The 20,885-nt window shown below is 42.6% G+C and overlaps 2 protein-coding genes across 2 annotated transcripts in view; one reads left to right on the top strand and one right to left on the bottom strand.

The window, feature by feature from the left end:
- The window catches only part of wnt5b (wingless-type MMTV integration site family, member 5b), a 206,642-nt gene that overhangs the window by 108,116 nt on the left and 77,641 nt on the right, over positions 1–20,885 (top strand). The window contains exon 2 of the mRNA XM_045700259.1: positions 8,609–8,700. The gene's annotated coding sequence lies outside the window, so the exon portion shown is untranslated. The remainder of the gene's footprint in view (positions 1–8,608; positions 8,701–20,885) is intronic.
- Positions 11,348–14,337, bottom strand: LOC106590767 (F-box/LRR-repeat protein 14). Its single transcript, XM_014181929.2, has one exon. It carries the CDS (start codon positions 13,823–13,825, stop codon positions 12,623–12,625), a length of 1,203 nt encoding a protein of 400 aa, XP_014037404.1. The 5' UTR covers positions 13,826–14,337; the 3' UTR covers positions 11,348–12,622.

Here is a 20,885-nt window from a genome sequence, read left to right as displayed (position 1 = left end):
GCGATACCTGGCTTTACCTGGCGTTACCTGGCGTTACCTGGCTTTACCTGGCGATACCTGGCTTTACCTGGCGTTACCTGGCGTTACCTGGCGTTACCTGGCATTACCTGGCTTTACCTGGGACAACATGCAGACCTGTCACTTCATACAGTACAGACCAATGGAGGAAACTGGTACAGCAGACCTGTCACTTCATACAGTACAGACCAATGGAGGAAACTGGTACAGCAGACCAGTCACTTCATACAGTACAGACCAATGGAGGAAACTGGTACAGCAGACCAGTCACTTCATACAGTACAGACCAATGGAGGAAACTGGTACAGCAGACCTGTCACTCGGGGAGAGAGAGGGGGAAGAGAGAGGGGGAGATACAGGGAGAGAAAGGGGGAAGAGAGAGGGGGAGATACAGGGAGAGAAAGGGGGGAAGAGAGAGGGGGAGATACAGGGAGAGAAAGGGGGAAGAGAGAGGGGGAGATACAGGGAGAGAAAGGGGGAAGAGAGAGGGGGGAGACACAGGGAGAGAAAGGGGGAAGAGAGAGGGGGAGAACAAAAACAGAGGTAGTAGCAGAGAAAAAGTACTGTAAACCAAATAAACCAGGGAACCTGCAGAGACTAGCAAAGCTCTTTAACTAGAGAGAGAGAGAGAGAGAGAGAGAGAGAGAGAGAGAGACTGTTTTGACAGCTTGGAGCCATCGAGCAGGGGCAGCAGAAGACAGACTCTGTGTGTCTGTGTGTGTGGCGCGAGGTGAGTCTGGTCGACCCCTCGGAGGCATCAGATCCCTGACAGCTTGGGCCTCCCAGCCTGCCCCTGGGCCCCGTCAGGTCACATGACACCAGTCAAACACTGTCACAACCTCCCAGAGGAGAGCTGGCTGACCCCGATACACACACGCACACGCACACACAGACGCACAAACGCACGCATACACACACAAGAAACTGGCCAGGACTTGTGTTAAAATACCCCTTCTGTTTATCTTTTGGACCTTGTTGTGTCTCCCAGGCCCCACAGACTATGCTGTGGCCGGACCGTGTCTCATCAACCCTTCACAGACACTGTGATGAGGACCCTTCTGTAGAGTGGCCATCAAACCCCTATGGACCGCCTTGTGTCCAGCCTCGGTCCATGTTGTGTCCACTGGTCTAAAGGGCGACAGGCTGGATCAATAGGATCGTATCAATAGGAGATGATAGGAGGTCCTCTGGGACCACTGGACTGTCCACACACCTGGTCCTGGCAGAGAGACTGGCTCCTAGCTGACTCTCACTGTCTGCCTCACCCTTTCTCCTGTCTGCCTCTCCCTTTCTCCTGTCTGCCTCTCCCTTTCTCCTGTCTGTCTCTCCTTTTCACCTGTCTGCCTCTCCATTTCTCCTGTCTGTCTCTCCCTTTCACCTGTCTGCCTCACCCTTTCTCCTGTCTGCCTCTCCCTTTCTCCTGTTTCTCCTGTCTGCCTCTCCCTTTCTCCTGTCTGTCTCTCCCTTTCACCTGTCTGCCTCACCCCTTTCTCCTGTCTGCCTCTCCCCTTTCTCCTGTCTGTCTCTCCCTTTCTCCTGTCTGCCTCTCCCTTCACCTGTCTGCCTCTCCCTTTCACCTGTCTGTCTCTCCCCTTCTCCTGTCTGTCTGTCTGCCTCTCCCTTTCTCCTGTCTGCCTCTCCCTTTCTCCTGTCTGTCTCTCTCTCTCTGTCTGTCTGTCTGTCTGTCTGTCTGTCTGTCTGTCTGTCTGTCTGTCTGTCTGTCTGTCTGTCTGTCTGTCTGTCTGTCTGTCAATTCAATTCAATTCAATTCAGTTAAAAGGGCTTTATTGGCATGGGAAACATATGTTAATATTGCCAAAGCAAGTGAAATAAACATTATAAAATTAATAGTAAACATTACAGTCACAAATGTTCCAAAGGAATAAAGACATTTCAAATGTCATATTATGTATATATGCAGTGTTGTAACGATGTACAAAAGGGGAAATGAATAAACATAAATATGAGTTGTATTTATAATGGTGTTTGTTCTTCACTGGTTGAACTTTTCTTGTGGCAACAGGTCACAAATCTTGCTGCTGTGATGTCACACTGTGATATTTCACCCAGTAGATATGGGACTTTATCAAAATTGGGTTTGTTTTGTAATTCTTTGTGGATCTGTGTAATCTGAGGGAAATATGTGTCTCTAATATGGTCATACATTTGGCAGGAGGTTAGGAAGTGCAGCTCAGTTTCCACCTCATTTTGTGGGCAGTGGGCACATAGCCTGTCTTCTCTTGAGAGCCAGGTCTGCCTACGGCGGCCTTTCTCAATAGCAAGGCTATGCTCACTGAGTATGTACATAGTCAAAGCTTTCCTTAAGTTTGGGTCAGTCACAGTGGTCAGGTATTCTGCCACTGTGTACTCTCTGTTTAGGGACAAATAGCATTCTAGTTTGCTCTGTTTTTTTGTAAATTCTTTCCAATGTGTCAAGTAATTATATTTTTGTCTGTTTGTGTTTGTGAACAGAGCCCCAGGACCAGCTTGCTTAGGGGACTCTTCTCCAGGTTCATATCTCTGTAGGTGATGGCTTTGTTATGGAAGGTTTGGAAATCGCTTCCTTTTAGGTGGTTGTAGAATTTAACATCTCTTTTCTGGATTTTGATAATTAGCAGGTATCATCCTAATTCTGCTCTGTATGCATTATTTGGTGTTTTACGTTGTACAAGGACGATATTTTTTGCAGAATTCTTCATGCAGAGTCTCAATTTGATGTTTGTCCCATTTTGTGAATTCTTGGTTGGTGAGCGGACCCCAGACCTCACAACCATAAAGGGCAAGCCTTTCTCCGTCCGTCCGTTCGTCCGTCCGTCTCTCCCTGTGTCTCTTCCTGTTTCTCCCTCTGTCTGTCTTTACCTCTCACTCTGTCTCCCACTAGCTCTCCCTCCTCACAAACAAGCACTGTACAGGTAATACAGACAGTCCATGCTAAGCCGTCCTCTCTCCTCTCGTTGTAAAACAGACACCCAGACCTTCTATTATGCACCTGTGTGACTCTGAGCTGACCACTGTGTATTAGAAGGCTGTAGAGCAGATGGGAGGAGGGGACCAGGACAGTTATACTGCTATTAGATGACTAGTAGGCTACAGGTAATAACACTGTTGTACATCTAGTAAAACAAGGTGCAGTAAAGAAGAAACTCTGAGCATATAAAGGTGCCTTCAGAAAGGATTCAGACCCCTTCCCTTTTTCCACATTTTGTTACATTACAGCCTTATTCTAAAATCAATTAAATGAACTGTTTTCCTCATTAATCTATACACAATACCCCATAATGACAAAGCGAAAACAGGTTTGAAATGTTTGCAAATTTATAACAAATAAACAACTGAAATATCTTATTTACATAAGTATTCAGACTCTTTGCTATGAGACTCGAAATTGAGCTCAGGTGCATCCTGTTTCCATTGATCATCCTTGAGATGTTTCTACAACTTGATTGTAGTCCACCTGTGGTAAATTCAATTGATTGGATATGATTTGGAAAGGCACACACCTGTCTATATAAAGGTCCCACAGTTGACAGTGCATGTCAGAGCAAAAACCAAGCCATGAGGTAGAAGGAATTGTCCGTAGAGCTCCGAGACAGGATTGTGTCAAGGCACAGATCTGGGGAAGGGTACCAAAAAATATCTATACCATTGAAAGTCCCCAAGAACACAGTGGCCTCCATCATTCTTAAATGGAAGAAGTTTGGAACCACCAAGACTCTTCCTGGAGCCGTCTGCCAGGACAAACTGAGCAGTCTTGGGAGAAGGGCCTTGGTCAGGGAGGTGACCAAAAACCTGATGGTCACTCTGACAGAGCTCCAGAGCTCCTTTGTGGAGATGGGAAAACCTTCCAGAAGGACAACCATCTCTGCAGCACTCCACCAATCAGGCCTTTATGGTAGAGTGGCCAGACGGAAGCCACTCCTCAGTAAAAGGCACATGACAGCCCGCTTGGAGTTTGCCAAAAGGCACCTAAAGGACTCTCAGACGATGAGAAACAAGATTCTCTGGTCTGATGAAACCAAGATCGAACTCTTTGGCCTGAATGCCAAGCGTCATGTCTGGAGGAAACCTGGCACCATCCCTATGGTGAAGCATGGTGGTGGCAGCATCATGCTGTGGGGATGTTTTTCAGCGGCAGGAACTGGGAGACTAGTCAGGATCAAGGCAAAGATGAACGGAGCAAAGTACAGAGAGATCCTTGATGAAAACCTGCTCCAGAGCGCTCAGGACCTCAGACTGGGGCGAAGGTTCACCTTCCAACAGGATAACGACCCTAAGCACACAGCCAAGACAATGCAGGAGTGCCTTCGTGACAAGTCTCTGAATGTCCTTGAGTGGCCCAGCCAGAGCTGGGACTTGAACCAGATCCAACATCTCTGGAGAGACCTGAAAATAGTTGTGCAGCGACGCTCCCCATCCAACCTGACAGAGCTTGAGAGGATCTGCAGAGAAGAATGGGAGAAACTGTCACGTCCTGACCAGTAAAGGGGTTATTTGTTATTGTATTTTGGTCAGGGCGTGGCAGGGGGTCTTGGTTTTATGTGGTTCGGGCTATATATTTAGGTAGAGGGGTGTTTGGTTTATGTGTTCCGGGGTTTGTTGGTTTATGTTCTATGTTAGTTATTTCTATGTTCTAGTCTAGTCCTTTTAGTTCTATGTTTAGGGTTTTGATGGACCTTCAATTGGAGGCAGCTGTTCCTCGTTGCCTCTGATTGAAGGTCCTATGTATAGGGGTGTTTTTGTATTGGGATTTGTGGGTAGTTGTCGACTGTTTAGTGTCTGTTCGCCTGACAGGTCTGTTAGTGTCGTTCGTTGCGTTTGTATACGTGTTTTGTTTGTTTTTTCCTTCTTTTTAATAATAAAGAAGATGTGCATACACGTTCCCGCTGCACCTTGGTCCAATTCTTACGACATCTTTGACAGAAACTCCCCAAATACAGGTGTGGCAAGCTTGTAGCGTCATACCCAAGAGGACTCAAAGCTGTAATCGCTGACAAACGTGCTTCAACAAAGTACTTAGTAAAGTTTGTGAATACTTATGTAAATGTGATATCAGTTTTTATTTGTAATAAATTTGCAACATTTCTAAAAAGCTGTTGTTGCTTTGTCTTTATGGGGTATTGTGATGTCATTATGGGGTATTGTGATGTCATTATGGGGTATTGTGATGTCATTATGGGGTATTGTGATGTGTGTTATTGTCTGACAATTTGATGCCATTCTTGTCCTTACTTTCATTTAAAAATAATTTATACAGCAAAATACACATTTCAAACAAAATATTTTTTCTTTTTTTTTTACTCAGTAGTAGTACATATATATTGTTTTTGCTATACATCTAGTAATCTTTGTCGTAACCTTCTGACAATAACATTGGGTCAGAATGTGATTTCTCTATGTATCTACAGTAAATCATCTTTACAGTAACCTTCTGACAATAACATTGGGTCAGTATGTGATTTCTCTATGTGTCTACAGTAAATCATCTTTACAGTAACCTTCCTGAAATACAGGGCCTTCAGAAAGTATTCACCCCTTGTCTTTTTCGAAATGTTTTGGGGTCACAGCCTGAATTAAAAAATGGATTAAGTGGAGATGTTGTGTCGCTGGCCTGCACACAATACCCCAGAATGTCAAAGATGAATCATGTTTTTAGACATTTTACAAATTAATAAAAAATGAAAAGCTGAAATGTCTCTAGTCAATAGGTATTAACTCCTTTGTTATGGTAAGCCTAAATGCGTTCAGGAATAAAAATATGCTTAACAAGTCACATAATAAGTTGCATTGACTCACGCTTTCTGCAATAATAGTGTTTAACATGATCTTTGAGTGACTATCTCATCTCTGTTCCCCCACACATACAATTATCTGTGAGGTCCCTCAGTCGAGCAGTGAATTTTAAACACAGATTCAACCACAAAGACCAGGGAGGTTTTCCAATGCCTCGCAAAGAAGGCCACCTATTGGTTGATGTGTAAAAATAAAAAAACAGACAATGAATATCCCTTTGAGCCTGGTGAAGTTATTAATTACACTTTGGATGGTGTATCAATACACCCAGTCACTACAAAGATACAGGCGTACTTCCTAACTCAGTTGCCAGGGAGGAAGGAAACCGCTCAGGGGTTTCACCATGAGGTCAATGGTGATTTTAAAACAGTTACAGAGTTTAATGGCTGTGTTAAGAGAAAACTGATGATGGATCAACAACATTGTAGTTACTCCACAATACTAACCTAAATGATAGAGTGAAAAGAAGGAAGCCTGTACAGAATAAAACATATTCCAAAACATGCATCCTGTTTGCAATAACGCACAAAAGGAAAACTGTAAAAAAAATGTGGCACAGAAATGACCTTTATGTCCTGAATACAAAGTGTTATATTTGGGTCAAATCCAACACAACACATCACTGAGTACCACTCTTCATATTTTCAAGCATGGTGGTGGCTGCATCATGTTATGGGTATGCTTGTCATTGGCAAGGACTAGGGAGGTTTTGGGAGGATTCAAAATAAACGTAATAGAGCTCAGCACAGGGAGTAAAACCTGGTTCAGACTTCTTCCCAACAAACACTGGGAGACAAATTCACATTTCAGAAAAACAATATTGAATGTTCCTGAGTGGCCTAGTTACAGTTTTGACTTAAATCGGCTTGAAATTCTATGGCAAGACTTTTGAAAATAATAATTGCCAAATATTGTACAATCCAGGTATGTTAAGCTCTTAGAGACTTACCCAGAAAGACTAACAGCTGTAATCGCTGCCAAAGGTGATTCTAACATGTATTGACTCAGGGGGTTTGAATACTTATGTAAATTCGATTTTGGAAATTAATTTTCAATACATTTGCAAAAATGTCAAAAACATGTTTTCACTTTTTTATTATGGGGTATTGTGTGTAGATGGGTGAGATTTAAAATATATATATATATCCATTGTGAATTCAGGCTGTAACAACAAACCGTAGTATAAGTCAAGGGGTATGAATACTTTCTGAAGGCCCTCTCCATATTATCTGAGACTGTAAATGTCACCAATGTGTGAACATGGCTAAATACAAATCTCATCTGGATATCATTACCAGAGCCTGGAAATCCTACTCGTAATATCCCAGCCTAGCCCTGTCTGACTGAGGGTTGAAACCTAGACTGGGAGGGGGCTCAGCTCTGAGACATAGTATGAACTGGTTTCCAGGGCAACATTAAACCAATAGTGTTGTGTTAGTCAAAGACTAGACTTTATCTGTGTCTAGGATACTCAGCCCAATAACACTGTAACTGCTGGGGGGGGTCAACTCTAAAGGCTGGTTTCCCAGATACAGATTAATCCTAGTTCTGGACTAAAAAGGTATTTCTTCATTGACAATGAAATTCTCCATTAGACCAGGACAAGGATTAATCTGTGCCTGGGAAACCAGCCCAATGACACAGTGTCTGTATTCCCAGACACAAATTAAGCCTATATTCCTGGACTAAAAGCTATTTAAAGAGAGATTCTTAAATTTAGCATGCTTTTTAGTTCAGGACCAGGCTTAATCTGTGTCCTGGAAACTGGCCCAATAACACAGTAACTGAACTTCTATATCTCTGGTACAGGCAGCAAGTTTGTGTGTCTATATCTCTGGTACAGGCAGCAGGTTTGTGTGTCTATATCTCTGGTACAGGCAGCAAGTTTGTGTATCTATATCTCTGGTACAGGCAGCAGGTTTGTGTGTCTATATCTCTGGTACAGGCAGCAAGTTTGTGTGTCTATATCTCTGGTACAGGCAGCAAGTTTGTGTGTCTATATCTCTGGTACAGGCAGCAGGTTTGTGTGTCTATATCTCTGGTACAGGCAGCAAGTTTGTGTATCTATATCTCTGGTACAGGCAGCAGGTTTGTGAGTCTATATCTCTGGTACAGGCAGCAAGTTTGTGTGTCTATATCTCTGGTACAGGCAGCAAGTTTGTGTGTCTATATCTCTGGTACAGGCAGCAAGTTTGTGTGTCTATATCTCTGGTACAGGCAGCAAGTTTGTGTGTCTATATCTCTGGTACAGGCAGCAGGTTTGTGTGTCTATATCTCTGGTACAGGCAGCAGGTTTGTGTGTCTATATCTCTGTTACAGCCAGCAAGTTTGTGTATCTATATCTCTGTTACAGGCAGCAAGTTTGTGTGTCTATATCTCTGTTACAGCCAGCAGGTTTTTGTATCTATATCTCTGGTACAGGCAGCAAGTTTGTGTGTCTATATCTCTGGTACAGGCAGCAGGTTTGTGTGTCTATATCTCTGGTACAGGCAGCAAGTTTGTGTATTTATATCTCTGGTACAGGCAGCAAGTTTGTGTGTCTATATCTCTGGTACAGGCAGCAAGTTTGTGTGTCTATATCTCTGGTACAGGCAGCAAGTTTGTGTATCTATATCTCTGGTACAGGCAGCAAGTTTGTGTATCTATATCTCTGGTACAGGCAGCAAGTTTCTATAGTGAACCTGCCTGCCTAACGAGCCTGTCTCCTCTCGCCTCAGCCTGGATTTTAGCACGCCACACTCACTTTTAGCAGTCCAAAGTCAAATAGTGACTCACAAATTCCTCTGCTTTTCTTTTCCAGGGATCAGACATTAGGGAGAGGCAACGTCACCTTTCCTCCTCCCTCCTCCACTCCCTACTTGTGCTCCTGCTAGCCTAACCCAGGCCTATACAGTAAGTTACTTCTCTCTCTCTAACTACTGTCCACACACACCTCTAGTCTCAACAGTAAATTCTACAAGAATCTCACCCCTCTTTCGCTAACTTCCCTCTTCACAAATAATATACATTTCAGTTGTACAGTCTGCTTCACAAATAGTCCCCTATTCCCTGTGTAGTGCCCTATGTGGCCTGGTCTAAAGTAGTGCACTATAGAGGAAAAAGGGTGTAATTTGGGATGCACACACAGTTACAACACACCTCCAGCCAGATCTTTTGGTCTTTCGGGCCCCAGCCTGCAATCAAACGGCAGCCACGCCAAATGCTTTTTCCGGAGGCCAGGATTTTTTCAGCTCCTGTAGCTCTGATAAAAGCCCTGCCACACTCAAACCCCCTATAGACTTCTCACACACACACACACACACACACACACACACACACACACACAACCCCTATAGGCTTCTCACACACACACACACACACACACACACAACCCCCTATAGGCTTCTCACACACACACACACACACACACACACACACACACACACACACACCACAACCCCGAAGGCCAGTGAAAACATCAAAGCGTTTCTACTGTAAGTCAGCAACACCTTTAAACTGCAGGCGCTGTAAAACAGAGGTGGAAAGAGGTGGAGACTTAGAGAGGAGGGAGGAGAGGTGGAGGAGAGAGGAGGTAGAGAGAGGATGAGGAGAGAGGAGGTAGAGAGAGGATGAGGAGGTGGAGAGAGGATGAGGAGGTGGAGAGAGGTAAAGAGAGGAGAGAGGAGGTGGAGAGAGGATGAGGAGGTGGAGAGAGGTAAAGAGAGGAGAGAGGAGGTGGAGCGAGGAGGTGGAGAGAGGATGAGGAGGTGGAGAGAGGTAAAGAGAGGAGAGAGGAGGTGGAGAGAGGATGTTGAGAGATGAGGGGAAAAGAGGTAAACAGAAGAGGTGGAGAAAGGTGAAGAGAGGAGGTGGAGAGAGGTGGTGAGCCTTGGCTAGCACATTATTGCAGATGTGCCTCATGCTTTGTTGAGAAGAGCCAATTCCCCTTAATGTGAGCGGTAAAAAGGCTCTGGTTCGCCCTCTCAAAGCGAAGTATGCTTTTAAAGTAACACTGTGAACGTGACAGCTTAACTCAGCAAAAATAACTGTTTGAAACAACTTTGCTACAAACTAACTAGAGCACTGTGGAATCAAAATCAATTCAATTGAACTGTAGCAGGGACTGTTTTCACTGAAGTTGGCCTACCAATTAAATTGAATGAAAAGTACTACAATAGCCATTTCAACTACAAACTGAATTCATCTGAAAAATATATCAACAGCCATTTTGAACTAAAATACAAACATACATCTAAATACCACAGCGGGACCTATTTCAACTGAAGTACAAACTAAATATGACTGAAAAGAATAGCAAGCAGGAGCCTTTTTGATTGAAGTACAATCAGACATCAAGTCAAGGGGATATCTGATCAAATAGGATCTCCAACATAATGAACTGACAAACGTACCATTTCAGTCAAGGTAGACTACCAGAACATAACATCAACATTAAGAGAAGACCCCTGTATATAAGGACATTATTTTTATTTTATTTTACTAAACAAATATGAGATAAGATGTTCTAAAATACAGTACCCTGTTTATCTATGGAATGGGGGTTATCTCGCTTTCATGTGTTTTATTACACAAGACCGAGACGAGTCTAAAACAGCACGCAGTGAATTCTCACTTTCCCTCTCTCACTCTCTCTGGTCAAGAACCCCTCTATCCCGTTCTTTACCTCCGCCCCTGTGGACAGACAGACACAGAGACGGAGAAAGAAGAAGAACGCTTAAATGCTTTGAATGATGGTGTGGAATGTTAAAAAGTGTCTGTGAGACAGGGGGGGGGGTTGTCGGCTGAGTTTTGGGGGGTGAGGAGAAGGGAGGGGGTGGGAGGAGAGAAGACGTCCCGTGGGACCAAGGCAGTCTCTCAGATCTGGTATGCGTGACTGAGCAAGCCAGAGAAAAATCCCAACGTGCCTTTTTAACTTCGGGAAACAAAAGCAACTGCCGGTATCCTACTCTTATTCTAAACACACATTTGGCTAAAGAAACAGATAGTATATAGTCCACATGATAACATATAACCAAATGTTAGCAACATTTAAACAGCCAAAACCTGGGCTGTGGCCTAAAATGTCCCAGAAAAACAGCACAATAAAATGCTAATAAGTCTATGGGCGTGAGGGTTTAATATCCCTGTGTTTAGAGCCACGTTAGTGACAGCCCTTTGAGATGCAAGCAGCTGAAACGTATCAACACAATACGTCAGACTGATAATTATAACAAGCAAAATCAAGGGAAGCATCCATTTTGAATCTGCTCGTAAATAATTTAACAATCCAAGCCGGCATATCAACATTATAACCGTTTCTCTAAACCGAACAATCAAATTCGTAAGATTATGGTTGTGATCAGAACGATAATAATATGTGGACAGTTCTTTTTTAAATAGCTTGTCTCTTCCGGGGATCTACGGACATAAACAGCTGTTTCTCTTAAATGGACACGTTTTCGATCAAAGCAGGAGTGCATGGTCTTGTAATAAGGATGATCACGAGGAAACAATAAGTAGTAGGCTACTAATGTACAATACAATCCCCGTACAAAACGAGTCCACATGACCTTTTCATTTATTATATAAATATCAACTTTAATGTTTACTGTAAGAATATAAAACAATTTAATTTTGGATTCTGTTTTTTTACAAACACATATACAGTACATTAAAACACAGTAGTCTCTCAGCAGGACTCAATACATGTTGCAGTTCTGTTCGCTCATAACGTCATGTTCTGATTCCATAGGTCCCATGTAGACCTGACACGCAGTCACTTGGAAGCCGAGAAAATAACGATCGATTGCTTGTTCATTCTAAAGCATTTATTTAGATTCTATTCCAAAGGAGTGTCTCTTCCGTTGTTATTGTGGACTAGTGTGTATGATTGTGTTTAATAGGTAGCGACCCATATTCTCGAGGATATGGAGGATTAGTTGGAAAACACCTGATTGAGAAAAGGGGCAGCATTTCTATTATAGAAATCACTTCAATTTGAAGTACAACGCTCTGAATAACAGCAATAATTCGACAATATCTGCTTCCATAAGCATAAACACACCAAAATAATATAGGGAAGGAAGGGTCCCATTATTCAAAGCTTGAATCCAAGGCTACAAGGCCTTTAAGTTGGGTTAAAAAGTAAACAAAACAAAAATAAAATGATTTTGGATACAAACCAGTATTTAATCCGTTTTAATTTGCATAAAGTCGCTATTTTTTGTCTGAGTGTGAACAGTCCTTTTAAACGAAACTCTGTTCGTTTCTCTTCTTCATTGTTAAGCGTTTCTGGGCAAATGAACACAAAGGTAGTTAGAGAGCGTTTCTTTTTGCTGCGAGGATTCTCCAAGCGCGAGACGCGTTGGGGGAGGGGACTGCTACTGTCTATAGGCACAATTTCTCTCCTCTCTTTCTTTTTAACAATACACGGATTTATTACAACACATTGATAAACGAGGTAGCCAAATGTATTAGGCGCGATAGTTGGACAGTTTGAAGTTAAATATTGCGACTCTTTAGGAATAATAAAAAGTAGTTTGTCTTCATAATGCGGGGGCGGGGTATTGTGTTGTTAATAATGAAAACATGCATTTGATGATGATTAATCCTGTTTTCATTTGGCCTAAAATTGCGCAACATATTTTTTGATCACAGTTTTGTAGCATTAAGTTAGGTTACATTGAATGAGAAAATATCCAACTACGACGAGATTGAGAGCAGAGGATATATATATTTTTAGAAGGAACATTTCCCCGCCCACTGGTCTCCTGCGCCGTTACCACTTCTCCTCTCTATGTGTCCCCCTCCCCAACTAATCCTCGCCAAGTTAGTTTCACCTCACTTTTTCACTCTCTGTCATCTGCCAAAGTCCCAGATTCAAAACTTTAAGGCATGGGAGCTGCGTTATCCTTTCCAGTCCCCGTTTCGTGATTTTAGTACATCCATACAGATCGATCCCCGTCAACTGAGTCAAGTGGTCGGCAATGAGCTCCAGTCCTTTGTCTGTAATCCGCACACACTGTCCAATGTTCAGGGTTCTCAGCTCATGCATCTGGCGCACCATCCTGTTGATGCCATCGTCACTAATGTGGCACGAGCACAGGGACAGGGATTTGAGCTGGTACAGGCCCTGGGCGATGTAAGCCAGACTCTGGTCCCCTATCTTGTCACAGAAGGACATGTCCAGCCCGGAGAGCCGCAGCGTGCCCATGGCCAGGTGCATGATGCCCGTGTCACTGATGTTGTCGCAAGAGCGCAGGTTAAGGCTCCAGAGGCTGGTCATGTGAGAGAGGTGGATCATACCTGCGTCAGAGATCCCGCCACAGAAACTCAGGTTGAGAACTCTGAGCTTAGCCAGGCCCTTCGAGATGTGCTTGAGGGACAGATCCGTAAGTTTTTGACAGTCCTGCAGCGTCAGGTATTCCAGGTTGAGACAGCCCTCCGCTGCGCTGCGGGTCATGCCCGCCAGGTGCCCGATGCCCACGTCAGACACATGCCGGCAGCTGCGGAGGTTGAGGCTCTTGAGCCGGTGTAAACCCCACGCTATGAGTAACAGCCCCGTGTTGGTGATGTTACTACACCCGCCCAGTTCCAGAACCTCCAGGTTCTTCAGATACTGGGCGATCCGGCCCAGGCTGGAGTCCGTGATCTGCTTACACAGACTAAGGTTTAGAACCCGAAGGGAAGGGATTTCCTGGACAAACGCGTGCCCCAGGCCGTTATCCGTTAAGTTATAGCAGCCACTCAGGTTCAGACTCTCGATGTTTGGCATCCCCTGGATCACGTAGCTGAGGCTCCGCCGCAGGCTGAGAATCTGTACCCTCCGGATTCCGCGGGCCTGTAGGCTGGGGAAGAGAGAAGGATTGGCCCGCCGCAGATGCAGCTTGGCTTCCACCCCCCTCCACACCGACTTGTGGTAGGAAGCGTCCCTCCAAGCAGCGCACACTTGGGCCACCCTGCCTTTGTCCCTTACATCCAAGTAGCTGAAAATCATGGCTAAAATTTCCGGAAAGAGGCACGATATGTGCGTCTCCATTTTAAACAGGCATAAAAATCACTCCGGTTCCCCGAGCCCACCGACGTATTTCCCTCTGTAAAAGTAGAGTCCCCTGTAATCCGGAAGAAAGCGGTTATGCTTTTTTAACAGACCTTTTCCCTATTTCCTCTTTATACATTTAACGGCGCAAATCGATCAACTCCACATCCCACGTGATCCGTCTGGTTGCGCAGTAGGATTCAAATGCAAAAAGCCCCAAAACCTTGTTCCAATATATCCCCTCACCAAGAGGGGGGAAGCGAAGGATAGGAACGGAAAGCGCCCGAGCCCTCCTTGGTCAGACGACGCTACCTATGATGCCTTTAGAAACACGTCTAGGCTCGCGCCGAGGATCCAAACGGTCATACATTTTCAAAAGAGACCTTTAAACTATCATAAATACACGGAGGGTTGGAATTCCAGTCTGCTTCTTCTCTCTGTCTCTCTTCCTCTCCGTTATCAGAAAGGAGTGGGGTTTCAGTTTGCTTTTGCGCTCTCTCGGCTCGCACGCATTGCCAAGCCGAAGGGCTTCCCTGCCTGCCTTTGTCTGGTCTTTCAAACTGACTTGGCAGGGCCGTGAGCACCGCTCTACCGCGGGGGAGGGACATACACATTACAAATTATAAAGCCGTTTTCTTTATATTAAAGGAATACTGTAAAATACAATATATATTATCCATGTTCCTAGTAAATAAGAACATTGTGTGACTTGCTTTAGCATAGGATATTTAAAATGTATTTAAGAGAGTCTGTTTCGACTCCCCCCTTCCCTGGGAGGATTGTGGTTTGGTCCAACTCAGCTGGAACAGTAAGAATAGTTCCCCTGGAAACCAACTTCTTACAATTCAGTTCACTTTAGTCTTAACCCTTTAGTTGTCGCGGTATATTGGTTTTGATTCTATTTGAAATGATTTAGATGTTTTATAACACATCTAAAACTGAACTGTGTTTGTGTTATTTTTTGGAGCTCGAACTATTCTAGAAGGAGTCTGTTAGAGTTCTGTGTTCCAAATAGAACGCTGTGCTTTGTCTCCCTTCTCAGTGTTCTACAAACTGAAACATTGTATCAGGTCTGATCCGCCAAGTGTATCAAGTAAAGGATACATCTGTAACACAACTCTGCTGCCAAGTGAAAAGTGTTACAATTGATACAATGATACAATAGAGCTGAATAGTAACACAAATCACCGGTATCACATTATCATGGCCAGATTCTAATCAAATGCCTTTTAATTGAAGGAGATTCTTTATTTTTCAACAAATATGGCACGTTTATCCTGTTGCTGTACATAGTGAGATTATTACTCTGTTTTATTTTTAATACTATGGTAACAAGACTTATTACTAAGCTGTTGCTATTTCCCCTCAATATTTCTCAGAGGGTTATAGCCTGTTTTGAAGCATATTCACTACATTGTTGTGTGTAAATTAATGAAATTACCAGTCATGCATTATATTTGTTGATTATATCCCGATCAATCTTAGTGATAACTTATTTGTGTAAATTATAATTATCATACATTTACCCATGCTTTTTTCTTATTCATTTCAGGCATGTCTAGCATTTCATCTATGCTCTGATTCGATTCTATGCTCTGACCCCCCAGGTCAACAACACAAACAGGCAACAGTTCCATTTCCAGCTAGAAGCTTACAGAATGCATATGAAAATAAAAACTGTTGAATTCTGCTAACCAGGGCCTCCTTTCCAGTTCTAACGTCAAAGGAAGGTAGATACTATCTGCTAGCTAAGTAGTAGTAGTAGTATTAGTAGTGGTAGTAGTAGTAGTATTAGTAGTGGTAGTAGTAGTAGTAGTAGTGTTAGTAGTAGTGGTAGTGGTAGTAGTGTTAGTAGTAGTGGTAGTGGTAGTAGTTGTATTAATGGTAGTAGTTGTATTAGTGGCAATACTGGTAGTAGTAGTAGTTGTATTAGTGGTAATAGTGGTAGTAGTTGTATTAGTGGCAATACTGGTAGTAGTAGTAGTAGCAGCATTAGTAGTAGTAGTAGTGTTAGTAGTTGTAGTTGTATTAGTGTTAGTAATAGTAGTTGTATTAGTGGTAATAGTGGTAGTAGTAGTAGTTGTAGTAGTAGTGGTAGTAGTAGTAGTAGTAGCAGCAGTAGTAGGTGTGTAGTAGTGGTAGTAGTAGTAGTGGTAGTGGTGATTGTTGTAGTAGTGGTAGCATTAGTGGTAGTAGTGGTAGTAGTTGTACATTTACATTTACATATACGTCATTTAGCAGACGCTCTTATCCAGAGCGACTTACAAATTGGTGCATTCACCTTATGATATCCAGTGGAACAACCACTTTACAATAGTACATCTATATCTTTTTTTGGGGGGGGGTTAGAAGGTTTACTTAATCCTATCCCAGGTATTCCTTAAAGAGGTGGGGTTTCAGGTGTCTCCGGAAGGTGGTGATTGGCTCCGCTGTCCTGGCGTCGTGAGGGAGCTTGTTCCACCATTGGGGTGCCAGAGCAGCAAACAGTTTTGACTGGGCTGAGCGGGAACTGTAGTAGTAATAGTAGTAGTGGTAGTAGTTGTAGTAGTAGTGGTAGTAGTAGTAGTGGGGGTGGTAGTGGTTGTGGTAGTAGTAGTAGTAGTAGTAGTAGTAGTAGTGCTAGTAGTAGCAGTGGTGGTAGTAGTAGTAGTGGTGGTAGTAGTAGTAGTAGTGGTGGTGGTAGTAGTAGTAGTAGTAGTAGTGGTGGTGGTAGTAGTAGTAATGGTAGTGGTGGTAGTAGTGGTGGTGGTGGTAGTAGTAGTAGTGGTAGTAGTAGTAGTGGTGGTAGTAGTAGTGGTGGTAGTAGTGGTGGTGGTAGTGTTAGTAGTGGTGGTAGTGGTAGTGGTGGTGGTAGTGGTAGTAGTAGTAGTAGTAGTATTGGTAGTAGTGGTAGTGGTGGTAGTAGTGGTATTAGTATTAGTGGTAGTAGTAGTAGTAGTAGTAGTGGTAGTAGTAGTAGTAGAAGTAGTAGTAGTAGTAGTAGTGGTGTTAGTAGAGTAGTGGTGGTAGTAGTGTTGGTTGTAGTGGTAGTAGTAATAGTAGTGGTGGTAGTAGTGGTAGTAGTAGTGGTAGTGGTAGTGGTAGTAGTAGTAGTAGTAGTAGTAGTGGTGGTAGTAGTAGTAGTTGTATTAGTGTAATAGTGGTAGTAGTAGTAGTAGTAGTTGTTGTATTAGTGGTAATAGAGGTTGTATTGGTAGTAGTAGTGGTAGTAGTAATAGTGGTGGTGGTAGTAGTAGTATTAGTAGTGGTAGAAGTAGTAGTAGTAGTAGTAGTTGTATTAGTGGTAATAGTGGTAGTAGTTGTATTAGTGGCAATACTGGTAGTAGTAGTAGTAGCAGTAGTGTTAGTAGTTGTAGTTGTATTAGTGGTAATAGTAGTAGTAGTAGTAGTAGTGTTAGTAGTTGTAGTTGTATTAGTGGTAATAGTGGTAGAAGTAGTCGCAGTAGTAGTAGTAGTGTTAGTACTAGTAGTTGTATTAGTGGAAATAGTGGTAGTAGTAGTAGTTGATTTAGTGGTAATAGTGGTAGTAGTAGTGGCAGTGGTAATAGTGGTAGTAGTAGTAGTAGTTAAAGTATTAGTTGTCGTGGTAGTAGTAGTAGTAGCAGCAATAGTAGGTGTGTAGTAGTGGTAGTAGTAGTAGTGGTAGTGGTGATAGTAGTAGTAGTGGTAGCGGTAGTGGTAGTAGTGGTAGTAGTTGTAGTAGTAGCAATAGTAGTAGTGGTAGTAGTTGTAGTAGTACTGGTAGTAGTAGTGGTGGTGGTAGTAGTGGTTGTGTTAGTAGTAGTAGTAGTAGTAGTGGTAGTAGTAGTAGTAGTAGTAGTAGTGGTAGTAGTAGTAATAATCGTGGTGGTAGAAGTAATGGTGGTGGTAGTGGTAGTAGTAGTAATGGTAGTAGTGGTAGTAGTCGAAGTAGTAGTAGTGGTAGTAGTAGTAGTAGTGGTGGTAGTATTAGTAATAGTAGTGGTAGTAGTAATAGTGGTGGTGGTAATAGTAGTAGTAGTGGTAGTAGTGGTAGTAGTAGTGGTGGTAGTAGTAGTAGTAGTAGTGGTGGTGGTGGTAGTAGTAGTAGTAGTGGTGGTTTTAGTAGTAGTGGTAGTAGTAGTAGTATTAGTATTAGTAGTGGTAGTGGTAGTTGTAGTAGTAGTGGTAGTGGTAGTGGTAGTGTTCGTAGTACTAGTAGTAGTGGTGGTGGTAGTAGTGGTGGTGGTAGTAGTAGTGGTGGTAGTAGTAGTAGTAGTAGTATAAGTAGTGGTAGTAGCGGTACTAGCAGTAGTAGTATTAGTAGTGGTAGTAGTAATAGTGGTGGTGGTAGTAGTAGTAGTTGTGGTAGTAGTAGTAGTATTAGTAGTTGTAGTAGTAGTAGTGGTGGTGGTGGTGGTAGTAGTAGTAGTGGTGGTAGTAGTAGTAGTGGTAGTAGTAGTAGTATTAGTGTTAGTAGTGGTAGTTGTAGTAGTAGTGGTAGTAGTAGTGGTAGTGGTAGTGTCCTTAGTAGTAGTAGTGGTGGTGGTAGTAGTAGTAGTAGTGGTGGTAGTAGTAGTGGTAGTAGTAGTAGTAGTAGTATAAGTAGTGGTAGTAGCGGTAGTAGCAGTAGTAGTAGTATTAGTAGTGGTAGTAGTAATAGTGGTGGTAGTAGTAGTGGTTGTCGTGGTAGTAGTGGTAGTAGTAGTAGTATTAGTGTTAGTAGTGGTAGTGGTAGTTGTAGTAGTAGTGGTAGTAGTAGTGTCCTTAGTAGTAGTAGTGGTGGTGGTAGTAGTAGTAGTAGTGGTGGTAGTAGTAGTGGTAGTAGTAGTAGTAGTAGTATAAGTAGTGGTAGTAGCGGTAGTAGCAGTAGTAGTAGTAATAGTGGTGGTGGTGGTAGTAGTAGTTGTGGTAGTAGTGGTGGTAGTAGTAGTAGTAATGGTAGTAGTGGTAGTAGTAGTAGTAGTAGTAGTAGTATTAGTAGTGGTAGTAGTAGTAGTGGTAGTAGTAGTAGTAGTTGTATTAGTGTCTATAGTGGTAGTAGTTGTATTAGTGGCAATACTGGTGGTAGTAGTATTAGTAGCAGTATTATTATTATTAGTAGTGTTAGTAGTTGTTGTTGTATTAGTGGTAATAGTGATAGTAGTAGCAGTAGTAGTAGCGGTAGTAGGTGTAGTGTTGGTACTAGTAGTTGTATTAGTTGAAATAGTGGTAGTAGTAGTAGTTGATTTAGTGGTAATAGTGGTAGTGGTAATAGTGGTAGTAGTAGTAGTGGTGATAGTAGTAGTAGTGGTGGTAGTAGTAGTAGTGGTAGTAGTAGTAGTAGTAGTAGTAGTAGTATAAGTAGTGGTAGTAGCGGTAGTATCAGTAGTAGTAGTATTAGTAGTGGTAGTAGTAATAGTGGTGGTGGTAGTAGTAGTAGTTGTGGTAGTAGTAGTGGTGGTAGTAGTAGTAGTAGTGGTAGTAGTAGTAGTAGTGTTAGTAGAAGTAGTGGTGGTAGTAGTGTTAGTTGTAGTGGTAGTAGTAATAGTAGTGGTGGTAGTAGTGGTAGTAGTAGTGGTAGTGGTAGTGGTAGTAGTAGTAGTAGTAGTAGTAGTGGTGGTAGTAGTAGTAGTTGTATTAGTGTAATAGTGGTAGTAGTAGTAGTAGTAGTAGTTGTTGTATTAGTGGTAATAGAGGTTGTATTGGTAGTAGTAGTGGTAGTAGTAATAGTGGTGGTGGTAGTAGTAGTATTAGTAGTGGTAGAAGTAGTAGTAGTAGTAGTAGTTGTATTAGTGGTAATATTGGTAGTAGTTGTATTATTGGCAATACTGGTAGTAGTAGTAGTAGCAGTAGTGTTAGTAGTTGTAGTTGTATTAGTGGTAATAGTGGTAGTAGTAGTAGTAGTGTTAGTAGTTGTAGTTGTATTAGTGGTAATAGTGGTAGAAGTAGTCGCAGTAGTAGTAGTAGTGTTAGTACTAGTAGTTGTATTAGTGGAAATAGTGGTAGTAGTAGTAGTTGATTTAGTGGTAATAGTGGTAGTAGTAGTGGCAGTGGTAATAGTGGTAGTAGTAGTAGTAGTTAAAGTATTAGTTGTCGTGGTAGTAGTAGTAGTAGCAGCAATAGTAGGTGTGTAGTAGTGGTAGTAGTAGTAGTGGTAGTGGTGATAGTAGTAGTAGTGGTAGCGGTAGTGGTAGTAGTGGTAGTAGTTGTAGTAGTAGCAATAGTAGTAGTGGTAGTAGTAGTAGTAGTGGTGGTTTTAGTAGTAGTGGTAGTAGTAGTAGTATTAGTGTTAGTAGTGGTAGTGGTAGTTGTAGTAGTAGTGGTAGTGGTAGTGGTAGTGTTCGTAGTACTAGTAGTAGTGGTGGTGGTAGTAGTGGTGGTAGTAGTAGTAGTGGTGGTAGTAGTAGTAGTAGTAGTAGTGGTAGTGGTATAAGTAGTGGTAGTAGTGGTAGTAGCAGTAGTAGTATTAGTAGTGGTAGTAGTAATAGTGGTGGTGGTAGTAGTAGTAGTTGTGGTAGTAGTAGTAGTATTAGTAGTTGTAGTAGTAGTAGTGGTGGTGGTGGTGGTAGTAGTAGTAGTGGTGGTAGTAGTAGTAGTGGTAGTAGTAGTAGTATTAGTGTTAGTAGTGGTGAGTGGTAGTTGTAGTAGTAGTGGTAGTAGTGGTGGTGGTAGTGTCCTTAGTAGTAGTAGTGGTGGTGGTAGTAGTAGTAGTGGTGGTGGTAGTAGTGGTAGTAGTAGTAGTAGTAGTATAAGTGGTGGTAGTAGCGGTGGTAGCAGTAGTAGTAGTATTAGTAGTGGTAGTAGTAATAGTGGTGGTAGTAGTAATAGTTGTCGTGGTAGTAGTGGTAGTAGTAGTAGTATTAGTGTTAGTAGTGGTAGTGGTAGTTGTAGTAGTAGTGGTAGTAGTAGTGTCCTTAGTAGTAGTAGTGGTGGTGGTAGTAGTAGTAGTAGTGGTGGTAGTAGTAGTGGTAGTAGTAGTAGTAGTAGTATAAGTAGTGGTAGTAGCGGTAGTAGCAGTAGTAGTAGTAATAGTGGTGGTGGTAGTAGTAGTAGTTGTGGTAGTAGTGGTGGTAGTAGTAGTAGTAATGGTAGTAGTGGTAGTAGTAGTAGTAGTAGTAGT

The sequence above is a fragment of the Salmo salar genome, chromosome ssa17, assembly GCF_905237065.1.
Source record: "Salmo salar chromosome ssa17, Ssal_v3.1, whole genome shotgun sequence".
Taxonomy (NCBI): Eukaryota; Metazoa; Chordata; class Actinopteri; order Salmoniformes; family Salmonidae; genus Salmo; species Salmo salar.
Note: the sequence above shows the minus strand (reverse complement) of the source record. Positions and strands in the feature narration are given on the sequence as shown.

Bases quoted from the DNA above. Each gene is read 5' to 3' on its own strand.
- LOC106590767 (XM_014181929.2), bottom strand. From the start codon at position 13,825: ATGGAGACGCACATATCGTGCCTCTTTCCGGAAATTTTAGCCATGATT.